Source organism: Brachycentrus maculatus, unplaced genomic scaffold (assembly GCF_059751285.1).
Source record: "Brachycentrus maculatus isolate JH-2025_06_01 unplaced genomic scaffold, ASM5975128v1 h1tg000412l, whole genome shotgun sequence".
In the NCBI taxonomy this organism is placed as follows: domain Eukaryota; kingdom Metazoa; phylum Arthropoda; class Insecta; order Trichoptera; family Brachycentridae; genus Brachycentrus; species Brachycentrus maculatus.
Genome location: NW_028281161.1, coordinates 26,427 through 40,000, shown reverse-complemented (window position 1 = coordinate 40,000; position 13,574 = coordinate 26,427). Strand labels below are relative to the sequence as shown.

The window sequence follows — 13,574 nt, the reverse complement described above, 5'->3', positions numbered from 1 at the left end:
ACGTCATAAACATGTCAAAATCGTTTGTTTTTTATGTTGAACTTAATCGCGTGAAAAAAGATAAACTTACAAGTTTTTCTGATTAAAACCATTATGAAAAAACACACTTCTTTGAAACATTGTGTGCTTTATTACAATTTTATTTTATTTGGGAATTTAATAGAACAGTTACATCAAGTTATACATATTACAAGACTAGTACATGAATTGTTCCAATTACAAAATAACACATTTGTATAAAAATCCTGGAAGACCACGGGGGGGGGGGGGGGGGGAGAAAAAGAGAAAAGAGGTAAGATCATAGCTTAAGTCAAAGAAAAAATGTACGAAGCGTGTGATAAACCACAATATCAATGCCGACTTACAATGTTGATCATCTCAGCGCTGTCAATGTCGGGTTGAACATATTATAATTCCCGTATTTGTCGTCCACCAATTTTGATGATCAATGAATATAAGATCTTTATTTAGAATTTGTTCTTCTAGGAAAAGCTAAAGTGACAGTTACCCTGGTGATTCGACTGGGAACTCTCAAATATTCAAACACTCTCAAATATTAATACAGTGTATCAATAACATTGATCGATTAAATACATTGCAAATTTCATCAATTGCTGTTTACAGTTTGCGTATCCCTGGGGGGATACGTACCACTAATTGGGAAAAATTGGTAAAGGCTTGTGGTCGGCAACGTGTGACTCGCGAGCCACATGTGGTTCTTTAAGCAATTTGGGTGGCTCTTTCTTTGTCAAATCCCCAAATGACATCTTTTGCAGAAATTTTGATATAAAAAAAATCTGTGCATGAATGAAATATGAAATTTTAAAAATTAACTTTAGTTTTATTCTGTCTTCTTTACTTAATACATTAAAAATGTATAATAATAAAAAAAAATCGTTGAATGTTACAAGTCAACTTAAATTTTTTTTTTCAGTAGGAGATTCTTTAAAAAAATGTTTATTTCGATAGAAAAAGGCGTCATCAAAACTTTTTTATGCCGATATATAAATTTATTATACTTAGATGTATAAATTTGTGCAAAAAAGTATTTTTGATTAAAAATCTGTTAAATCTGTTAAATCTGTTAAAACATTCTAGTAGGTTCCTTTAAACATTTAATAATTTAAATTTAATTATTATAAATAAAAAATTGGGCCTCCAAAAATTTCCAAACTGTTTTGCTACTTACGTTTGGCTCTTTTGGTCCAAGTTGTTGCCGATCTCTGGTATAGGCTGATTAAAAAAAATATATGAGGTACCCTGGAACCGGGATCATAAGACTAATCACCTTACTCTCATGTAAATTACAACCCTAATAATGCTATTTTATAGCTTTGTTAGTACCATTTGTGTTAATAATGGATACGTAAAAAAATACATTTGTTTAATTATGTAAAAAATAAATACGCAAACGGTTACAATTTACGTTATTTATACACCACACTCTACATACTGCTCATCCATCACATGTGTAAATTATTGACATTTCTGTGAAATCTCCAAACTGGAATTTTAGAGTGAAAAATAATTTCTTGCAAAAATACTTAGTTAAACGAAGTTTCAGATAAATTTAATATCGTCGTATTTAAAAGGGATATTAGTCAATGTACTTTGGGTTTAAATAGATTGAAAGAAGAAGGGGGGGGGGGGGGGTATTTGATCTAGTATCAACTAATAAAAAACATTTAATTTATTATTAACCATTATTTGCAGTCGTTTAATTAAATTTTGGATTATATTTAGATTTATTTCTTTTACAGCATTGACTTACACAATAATAAAATTACTTAAAATTTTTGATAATGTTTCAAAAATATTTAATACAATTATTAACACTAAACTGAGATTATTTTAAGTAAATAAACTTACTGCGTTTAGGTTTTAATCCAGTAGAATTGATGAATGATTTATTAAACCGCACCCGTTAGATTTGTAAATAATTCTGAGATATTTGCACCGGGAAATTATTTATTGAATCCTTCCCCAACTGCTATTAAGGAACAAATATAAATTAATGATGATAAAACCCAATCGTTAGGGGTTGAATAATTTATCTTACACTTTAGTACCTACTCTTTCCCTTGTACCTCTTTAGAAAAATCTCACAAGAGAATAATTAAATTGATAATTTATTAACAAAATTGTTTTTATGTATCTTATCTATATACTAAAACAAAACAACCCTGACTGAAATAATGAAAAATTGTTCACTTTATTTAAATGGCTGTATTTCCTTGAGCAAATGTTTTAATATTTTTTGTGAACAGTGACAGCAAAAATCTGTGCTATGTAACCTAGTTTACTTTTCAGTTTTTGAAATATGAATGTATTTTTAAAACAAAAGTATGTCAACAAGTATTTTATTTGTTTACTTTTAATTTATTAGTATGTCAATAAGTATTTCATTTGTTTTCTTAGATTTGATTAGTATGTCAACAAGTATTTAATTTGTTTACTAAGATTTTATTAGTAGGGGAGAGTGCCCATGGATGGGACGTTTTTGATTTTGCCTCTCTAGTTCTTCTCTGTAAAATAAATCACAAAAAGTAAACGTGGTTTCTCTTTATTCAATCTTTTAGCTACAAATATGCCATACTTTGTTTTCTTAAAAAATAAACCTAACTGCCTGAAAAATCGATTTCAAATGATGTCCTAAAATGTCCCATTCATAAACACCCTCCCATGAGAGGGACACCAGTATACCATGAATGGGACATTAATTAAAATGCTAGATTGATGGAATAATTATATTTTAAAACAAAAATCATCTGTAGATACTTTCGTATAATACGAAGACACATGTAAAAGAAATTTTATTAAACATTTTTGCAACATTTTTTGCAAAAAAAATATATTTTTTTCATGGGCCACAAAATTTACATTTAAGCCATAGCATAAAACTATATTGATATTCTCCTTCACATATGTGACACTTATAATCCACCTTTCCTTTTGTTTTTGTCAGTGATACACCTTCTATTTCAACTGATTTATCTGAACTGATCTCTGTCATCACTCATTGAAATATTTTGTTGAAAACTGAGTTTTTTTAAAACTCTTTTAGCGTTAGGCTTATTTTATGGTCTATCTATAGGTTTTCATTTTCCATTCTTCAATAATTGTATTTTCAAAAACTTGTCCTTTTCTGAAGTGTCAGATATTATACTTGATTTCCCCTTACTGATTTATTTCTGTACTGTAGAACATATTCTTCCAGCTGAATTTAAATACGTGGAAAGTATTTCTTCTCGCTTCAGACTAAACTAACTAACTAAAAAAACTAACTTACCATCACGCCGCTTCCCCGCAGGGATAGGTAGAAAGAATAGAACGCCACACCACTCTGTCTTTGCAAACATTCTTTTCGCCTCTTCCACGTTCATGTATCTCCTCACTCATACCCGCCGATTGTTACGACTCCTAACCTGACCACTTGCAACTATTTGGCTTACCTGATCATGCCATGTTTTTCTCAGTCTTCCTCTGCTCCTTTTTCCAATAACATTCGCCTAGTTAATTTGTTTAACCGTTCTATCCTCACTCATTCGTTCTACATGTCCAAATCATCTAAACACATTTTTCTTAATTTTATCGATTATGCTTATCTCAGCTTTGCATTCCTTCCTTATTTCACTATTCGAACATCTATCATACATCGTTTTGTCGCACATTCTTCTGAGAGATCGCATTTCGACTGCATTCAGTCTACTTTCATCCTTATTTTGCTAACTCCATGTTTCACTTCCATACATTAGAGTTAGAACCAGGACTCCATTATGCACTGCCAGTTTAGCTTTCGCTGATAGGCTCTTTTATTTCCTATCAGCCTTTACTTGTTTGACATGTCTATAAAGAGAAGATTTTCCTATTGCATATGTCTTTGCAACCGACCTAATATTTTGCTTTTATTTAAAACCTCTTCTACAGCAGCTTCAATTAGAACGTTGGTGATTGATGGTTGGTGAACGATGCCGTGTTTTTGGCATTATAACCTAAAAACAATATAATGTTTACAATGCGTGTAATACAAACGAGTACAAACGATTTTTAATATAAATTAAAAGTATTCGCCATGAATGGGGCAATTTTCCCTTGAGTGGGACCGTCCCATTCATGATCACTGCGCGCGTCCCATTCAAGGAAATGCGTGATTTTTAGAAAAATAGATAAATCGATACATTTATACTAAAGTAAATTTGATGAAACATACTTTACAATATCCTGAGAGAACCAACTTAAATAATTGTATTTATCAATTGCAGCACTTATCATAACCTATATGTACAAACAAAATCAAATTGCAATATATAATTTACTTTTTGACGCAAAAAAATTGTAACACGTCTTACTCGCTTCACTGTCAGTCGAGAACTGAGGTTTGAGGATTAATCTGTCTAATATCGTAGCGTTAATGTTGGGTAATTTTTAATTTTTTTTTGGAACAATAGTTTGGGCTGGAGGACGATTGTCCCATTCATCCTCTGTCCCAGTCATGGACACTCTCCCCTATGTCAACAAATATATATATTTTTTACAAAGATTTCATTAGTACTTGTGCCATCCTGTGTAAAATTGAGTATAAAGCTTAATATATGATATGAGTAATGTGAAAGGAGACGGAATCCATACTATGTTATGGATTATAGACCTGTGCATTCAATTTTCCAACCTCAAGTAGATTTAATATCTTTTACGGCCTATGATAGGAGCCTATCAGTTTTTAAATCCTACAAATCTTTCATCCGTACTCGATATGAGTAGACGAAAATTGAACTCTCAAATTTCTTATGTATTTGTGCCAGTAATTATTTATAATTTTTCATTTTTTCCCCTAAACATGCTTCTTACATTTTTATCGTCTATTTTCTATACCGTTTACTAATTTATATTTTACATTTTACCCTGTGTTTTTTTTATTTGCTTTACTGTCTTGTTAACCTTAATCCCTGTCTCTAAATGAGTAATGGAGATTACTCATGGGCAAGATTATAAATGTGACTTATGTGCATACACATGTTTAAATAAATAAATTAAGGTAACAATTAATATTGATCCAACACCGGTTATTAATTGAACATTTTTCCTACTTCAACATTTAAAATACATTGTCTTGAATCTTACTGAAATCAATAGACTAATCACTAGATTTTTTTTTATTATGAACGATAATCATTACACCTTTACGCGACAATTTTACGAACAGTATATTATTTTTCTCATGTGTTATGGTTATAGGTCACCTGTAGTGTGCTATGAATTACACAAAAATAATTGAGTCCATTAAGGGAGCGCCCATGAAAGGCACAATAATTTATAGGCCCCAATAAATCTTTATTTAGATCATATACTGTTTTTGTAACATTCGTATTGAATTCTTTTTTCTTTGACTCTCTGTTGTTTTGCTATACGCTGCCATTAAATATTAATTTTCTTGAATCGATTTCAAATATTCCCTTAGTCATTTTAAAATGTACTGATCAAATTTATTTCTCTTTGTCAACAGGTATGTGCATCAGGATTTGTCGATCAGGAATTCTTCGAATAACTGCCGGAAAGGTATTTGCTGATGGGCATCCCACCCCTTAAGAATTATTTGCGCACTTCAGTTCACTTTAATTACAAGATACAATCATTTTTGTCATTCAGTCAACCCTTTTGACCTGACATTATTACAGTATGAAAATTAAACACTTATATTATAAAGTAAATGAACAAAGGAGTAATATGTATATGTGTATGTATAAATATATATATATATATATATATATATATATATATATATATATATATATATATATATATATATATATATATATATATATATATATATATATATATATATATATAAATATATATATATATATATTTATATATATTTATATGTATATATATATATATATATATATATATATATATATATATATATATATATATATATATATATATATATATATATATATATATATATATATATATCGTAGTCGAACAGGAAAAAGTGACCAACAAACAAAACTTAAAATGTCCAGAAGAGCCATTTAAGTCACTTTTGCTTGGGAAGAAAATAAAAAATAAACATTAATTCAGCTAATCTTTTTAACTAGTCAATATATCAAACTTCCAAGTTTAGTCAATGATCACGTTTTTGTAAAAAATGCACATGGTCATTTTCCCTGTATGACTACGATATATATATATAATATAAATATATATAAATATATATATATATATATAAATATATATATATATATATATATATATATATATATATATATATATATATATATATATATATATATATATATATATATATATATATACATACATTTAACTATTTATATATTGAATATATTAAATATTGAAAATTAAAAATGAATAGATATTACCACACTGTGACTGCCGAGTCCATTACTTAAAATATTATTTGCTTTTGAATTCTTTCGACTTCTGACCTGATTGTTTTAAGTATTTTAAATAGTTGATTATGTCAATTATTTTTCAGTCTTCCTCTGCTTCTGTTTACAATTAAATTCGTCTCATAAATTTTGAACACTTCTCTCTTCACTTATTCGTTCCACATACCCAACACACCTTTCTTAATTGTATCATTTTTCTCAGCCTTGCACCATTCGAGCATCTATCATACATCGTTTCACTCGTTCACCTAAAAGATAGTATTTCGATGGCATTCACTCTTATTTCATCCTTCTTTTGCCAATTTCGTGCTTCACTTTCATGCATAAAGTTATTACAGTTTTTATTTACAGTTTTGTCCGCCTCCGTAGTGTAATGGTCAGCACAGTCGGCTACCGTTCTGGAGGTCCCGGGTTCGATTCCTAAGGGGGGTAAAATAAATATAAGTGATTTTTTCACTGTCATATTTATTCAATATTACACTGGACTGGTACCTGAAGCGGAGGGCTGATCACCTTTCCTTCATGTGTAAACGATCAAGATAACACTGCGTTTATATGACGCAGTGCCTTATGCACCATTGGGGTGCGGATAAGGGTTTTATTATTATTTATTATTATTTATTCGCGGAATGTGTCAAAGACGCAAACCTTATGTTTGATAAAATTGAAGGGTTGTTTTTTGCATTATTTTCCGTCAGATTAAAAGTAAAAGTTTTCAGCTTTTGTAGACCAAAAAGTTGCCAACGAAATATTTTACTATCTTTTCTTAATGTAATATAAATGATTAAACTTTTTTTCAATTTCAAGTAATTACGTCACCATTTTATTATGGCAATGATGGTTAGTATAAGCCCAGATGTTTCTCACGAAAAGCTTTTAGAGCTAATCAAATATTTTCATTGAACCTCTCGCTAATTATTATTCTCGGCCTTGTTTACTTCGTATCTCCTCTAAAATTGTTGAAATCGATGTGAAAAAACGAAACCATCGATACCTACTTATGTATACATATATATATATATATATATATATATATATATATATATATATATATATATATATATATATATATATATATATATATATATATATATATATATATATATATATATATGTATATATATATATATATATATATATATATATATATGTATATATATATATATGTATATATATATATATATATATATATATATATTTATACGTATAAAATATTTGATCATCCCAAGATTTCCTCGGTCATCTTCGGCTTCTATAACCAACCTCATTCGCCTCATAAATTTGTTTAAGTATTTTTTCTTCACTTATTAGATTCACATAACTAAACCATCTTAATACATCTTACTTTTATAGATAATGCTTATCTCAGCTTAGCATTCTTTACTTACATCACCATTCCAACATGTATCATTCAAAATGCCGAACCGTCTCCTAGTGGAACGGAAGGTCTATTGACGACAGTTCGGCTTCTCCCGTAGGTTCTTACGTGGTTTTCTCACAATAATTGATTTGGGAATAACTTTGTGGAATGACTTATTGATTATTTTTAAAAAAAACCTTTGTATTGTACACTTGCAGTTTTTTTCCACGTGAATGCGTAAAAACTACATAGTTGTTTTTTTTATTCTACCAAAGAAGAAGCAGAGTTTTAGATACAAACTTTGATCCATCAACCTGACACTATTTGTATATATATTTTTTGTAGTAAATAAATAAATACAGTGTATTGACATAACACAAACCTTCAAATAAAATATATCACGTGATAACAAGTATGCTTCATTTTGACATCTCAACATAGATGAAGCAGAATACAGAAGTCTGGAGATTATAACAGGGCTTGTGACCTGTCAAAGGCTAGTAAGATGATCACTTCACACACGTGCACCATTCACAATTCTACCCGTGAATAACCATACTACTCAAATTTCTGGAATTCCTACCTAAATTATTAATCTCATAACGCTGTACCTATGAGTTCATAACAGACATCTATGTTGGATGAAGATAGCTTATACTTAGCTGAGATTCGTTTTAGAGCTCTGGATATTTTCACATACTGGAAAACGCCTGAAAACATGATTTTGGGGGTGATTATGATTTCAATTTTTGTCGATTTTCGATTGTTGAGATGTCGAAAAAATGTAAAAATAATATGTGGAGAAAACCCAGATTTGTGAACAAGTATTTAGACACACTCAAAACGTTCTTATATATAATCTTTTCATTGTTGTGATGATTTTGTCCAATGAAATTATGCACTCTAAATTTTTGTCTTTTTTTTTGCAATTCAGTAACGCATATAGGATCAAATATTTACTTAAAATATTTTGAGTGTGTCCAAATACTTGTTAACAAATCTGGATTATTCCTGATTTGTAAACAAATTATTGATGTTGTAAATAAGTTAACGAGTAAAATTAAGAGCTCAAATAATAAAATGAAAGATATTTTTTCTAGCGTTTCTCGTGTATGTGATTATAATCCAGGATTCAGACCTCACATACAATTGAAAGAGTTTCTGCTCAATAAAAAGCTTTTTTCATCTCACCAATAGATCATAATCTCTAGTGAAATTATAGTGATTCAAGCGAAATGTTGTGAAATAGGATCATGTATAAAATTTCCAAGAATTTGAGCAGTTAGGTTATCAACCATGGGTAGAATTGGTCAATGTTACTATTACTCTAGGCCTTGCTCACTCTTTATTCTAACACAAAATACACACCACACCATACCACACCACACGGCACATCAGGCAAACACATTTTATTCTGAGCTTATTAGTATATTCATTCTTTCTGGTTGTTATATATATTATATATTGTAGTATAAAATGTGAAATCAGTAATTGGCCTCATTATCGGCTCCTTATATTGTATATTTATATTATTTTTGTCAATGGCTGTTAATTTCCAATAAATTAATAATAAATAAATGTTACACGTAAAGTGATCCTTTTATCCAGCCAATGATGGTCGTGAGCCTCGTAAATGCCTTCACTGTGAAATATTTACTTTTTTATTTTGGTGCGGACAATCCAGAAAATGATGCGTTATAGAATTTTCATGCCACCCTGTTGGGTACAGGAGTAAGAGGGTGTCAGATGTTTTCGGTTCTAACGCATACGTCTCCTTTCATCACTCACTTCAACCCCGCCCTACTGAAAGGCAATTTTATGATCAACATTAGTGGTTCCTTTTATTCCTTTCTTGTATTTCCTTTTACCTAAAGAAAATAATGTCTAGAATTCATATACCAAGATTTCAGTAATGAATTTGGAAACAATCATCCAATTTATATTTTAATAGGTATTTTCAATATGGGCGTATTTATACAGGTATACAGATATATTTACTCATGCCTCTAGTGAAATGGCGAGTGTTTTTGTCTAGAATTTCCAACCATGAATTACATGAAATTATAACTTAAAACAAAAAGAGTAATGTTTTGAATATTGAAAGCATTAACTTTGTGGATCATATTGATATATTATTTCGAGAAATAAAAATACTTTGTGATTTGATCCACTCATATTTTTATTAACCAACTAGTTTCGGCAACAACCTGAAGAGGGCAACAGGTTGTTGCCGAAACTAGTTGGTTACTAAAAATGTGAGTGGATCAAAACACAAAGTATTTTTATTTCTCGAAATAATACATAAAGAGTAAGTCCACTCACGAGTAGCATAGGCTATAAAACTTTAAAAAGTTTAAGCCTGAGTAGGGTCATAATAATCGGTGTTGCATAAGCAGTAGCTAGATTTCAGAGTCACTTATACGTTAGGTAATAAAAACTGATATATTTAAGATAATGGTTGGGTAAACCGGCGTTGCGGGTTTGATTTCCGCCAACTGAAAAATAAATTTTAAAATAATTATTTTTAATTGGTCTGGGTGTCTGTAATTTATTTTCACACTTACCTTCCCTATCCTTGCTATGCAACCTGCAGACAGGCCTATAAAAAAGTGAGGCTTCGTGTGTTATCATTTTCATTTAATTTAGCTTATAAAAATATCATTTTCATATTCTTTTTGCTTATAAAATTTGTGAACAGTATTTGGACACACTCAAAATGTTGTTGGTTTTGTTCCATTTACTCAGTACGTTAAACATATATTTGTTTGATCTTATGGATCGCAACCTTAACGTTTTTGTTTTATCTTCATTTGCATATAAATTAAGTAAGCATCTGCTATCCTATCGTATATTCTTAGTGGTAGTTTAATTTTGATCAAAAAGGTTATAATAATACGGACTCATTCCTCTCAAATAAACATTTCAACAAGCTTTAATAACAAAATTACAGTCACATACTCATAGCGCCTAGGTATGTAATTGTACGTATCATTTTCTTGTTTTATATTCTCACTTTTGTTTGTGGGGAAAAATAATTATAAATCTTCCAGTTTTCGATATATTTAGTTGAAAGAGAATATGAGATCAATTTTAACATTAATAGCCCATACATTATATTTTAATCAAAAGAAGGTTCCTTTTATATGGAAATTTTATTATGCGTCATATTTTTTATATTACCACAATTTTTACTGTTGTAATTTGATTATTTAGCGATTATTGTATTGTTAAAATGATTTAAAATATTTTACCAAATTTATACAGTAAGTTATACAAATTTCTTTCTGCAACTTTTATACGAGTATAGTTTGAATATGCGAAAAATTTATGAAAACTATTATACATAATTATATTTAAAACTATGTTTAATTTTGTTAACTATGAGCCTGTATTTTTGAAAATCGTAAATTATAACAAAAGTTCGAACTTTCTATGATGGCCGAAACTTATGTGATAACCGTCAAGTTAGGTTTTGAAATTTTAATGAAATTTGCAGCTTTAATACGTATTTTTTAATAATCTTGAAAGTTGTGATTTTCGCACAAAAAGAGCATTCGCGGGAAATATTGCTTTTCGCTTTTCACTGAATGAAAACTGCTGCTGAAGCGCAAAGAACGCTTGAGGACGCTTATCTCGAATATGATCTGTCAGGAAAACGCAAAAAAATATTTGGTAGGCCCGGGTCAACCATCAACATCAAAACCAAAACGGAAGGCTTTGCTCTACATCTGGTGGGATCAGAAAGGTGGTGTGTATATTGATTTTTGAAACCTGGTGAAACAGTTCTTCTATTCGCTACCTACATCTCATTGGTCTGAATCCAGCTTCAAGGCAAAACGTAGTGAATGAGCCAAGAGACATGGCAGTGTCTGTTGGCCCATTCACAAAGTGATTTTGCTGCACGACAGTGCCCGGCCGCACGTGGTTAAACCAGTCCTGGAAACGTTGGAAACACTTGGCTGGGAAGTTTCACCCCACCCCGCGTATTTACCAGACAAAGCCTCTTCATATTACCACTTGTTTCTTTCAATGCAACGTGTACCTTCTGTTGAAACAGCTCTTCGGTTCCTATAAGGATATCCGAAATTGGTAAGTCCAATGGATTTCCTCAAGAGACCAGATTTTTTTCCTGCACGGATATTGTGCATTGGCAGAAAAATGGGCGAAAGTAGTAGTTCGAGATGGAAATTATTTTAATTAATATTTTTTTTCCCTTTGATATCGAAAAAATGGTTAAATTTACCAAAGAGACGGCAGTTTCATATGCATACACCTAATATATATCTACAAATAATTATTATAGTTACCTGCTATTACAAAACCCCTTCTTAATGATACAGTATGATAAATATCTTGTTTTCTGATGATAATTTAGCTTTATATTAATCTGCCAAATGATTTTTTTTTCAAAATTTAACGTATTTAAAAATACTTACAGCACTAAAGGGCGGTAATAAATTTCAGGCGATGAGCGCCATTAAAATATTTTCGTAATATTTCGTCGGCTTCTCGGTTGGAGGTTTACGCAAAGGCCATTTCAAAGATATCAGAGTTTTATGTGAAAATGAATATTTCATCGATATTTTCTACGGGCGACATTTCACCCGTTTTCACAGTGTTTACAGAGCGCCGTCTTGGAAAATATATAAAATACATGAACACGTGCAGAATGAAGTGTACCGCGAAAGCAAATGGCTTCACCGTATGTTTATGACCGCGGTGTTTATCTACTTCCCGATTTTGAATAACAATCACGAAACATTTATTTTCCTTCCATAGTTTTGCCCACTAAATTTCATATTTGCAGTCAGTCAAAAAGTAAACTGTGTAATGTCATTCATTCAAAGTAACAGAACATTGAGAAATCATATGTATATATATATATATATATATATATATATATATATATATATATATATATATATATATATATATATATATATATATATATATATATATATAAATCTTCTTCGTTATATTTCTATAAATTGTCGGATCTGTCTATAGCATTCCTCTTGGGATATCGACTGATCTTAAATACAAAAGTATTTGAAGGTTTAAACTGATCACCATAATTTGTATTTGTTATATTTAAAAGAGTGTAATTTTTATTATCAGTAAAGTATTTTTATGTTGCATTGATATATTTTTTATATTAATTTGTAATTTCCGGTGGATGCACATATTTATTTTAAATTAACATGCACACTAGAGATAAATTATCTGACAATTACACTATACATACACACATGCCCCAAAAAATAACACATTCATTACAAAACACAACCGCTTGTATACGCTATATCACGTTGCGTTATAAAATCTTAGAGGAATTTCCTGAATCTAGAAATCCTGAAACGAAAAACATCAACCTCCCTTGGAGGGCTATTCAGCAGACCAATCATCCCCTCTTTAGGCATTCCCAACGGTAAATTAGTTCTACGCTCATGAAGAGCCTTCTCACGCCTTCCTCCTTCATAATTGTTCGGTATATACATTTCTAAAAACTTCGTGGCAGGATTATAAACTAACACACTTGTATATTACATATTATTAAAGAATACACTTTTCATACCACTTGAGTTAATTTTTCTGACGACTAGTTTCAGAAGCTACGCTTCCATCTTCAGGTCATGTTTATTACCACTTGAGTATTTTATTTATTTGTTTGACGACAAGTTCCGAATGCTACTGATGCTTTCATATACGGGTTTGAATGTAAACTAAAGCATTAATAATAATAATTTTCCGTATTGTAAGTGAAGGGGTAGGTTAGGGCAAGGAGTCAGTTAGGAGGTGGA

At 30.2% G+C, this 13,574-nt stretch overlaps 1 protein-coding gene across 1 annotated transcript in view; it reads left to right on the top strand.

Moving 5' to 3' along the window:
• LOC148302774 (carboxyl-terminal PDZ ligand of neuronal nitric oxide synthase protein-like) overlaps window positions 1–5,606 on the top strand; it is a 113,739-nt gene extending 108,133 nt beyond the window's left edge. The window contains exon 3 of the mRNA XM_088271034.1: window positions 5,504–5,606. Coding sequence (XP_088127160.1) covers window positions 5,504–5,545 — 42 coding nt within the window. The 3' untranslated portion in view covers window positions 5,546–5,606. The remainder of the gene's footprint in view (window positions 1–5,503) is intronic.
• Window positions 5,607–13,574: the final 7,968 nt, after the last annotated feature.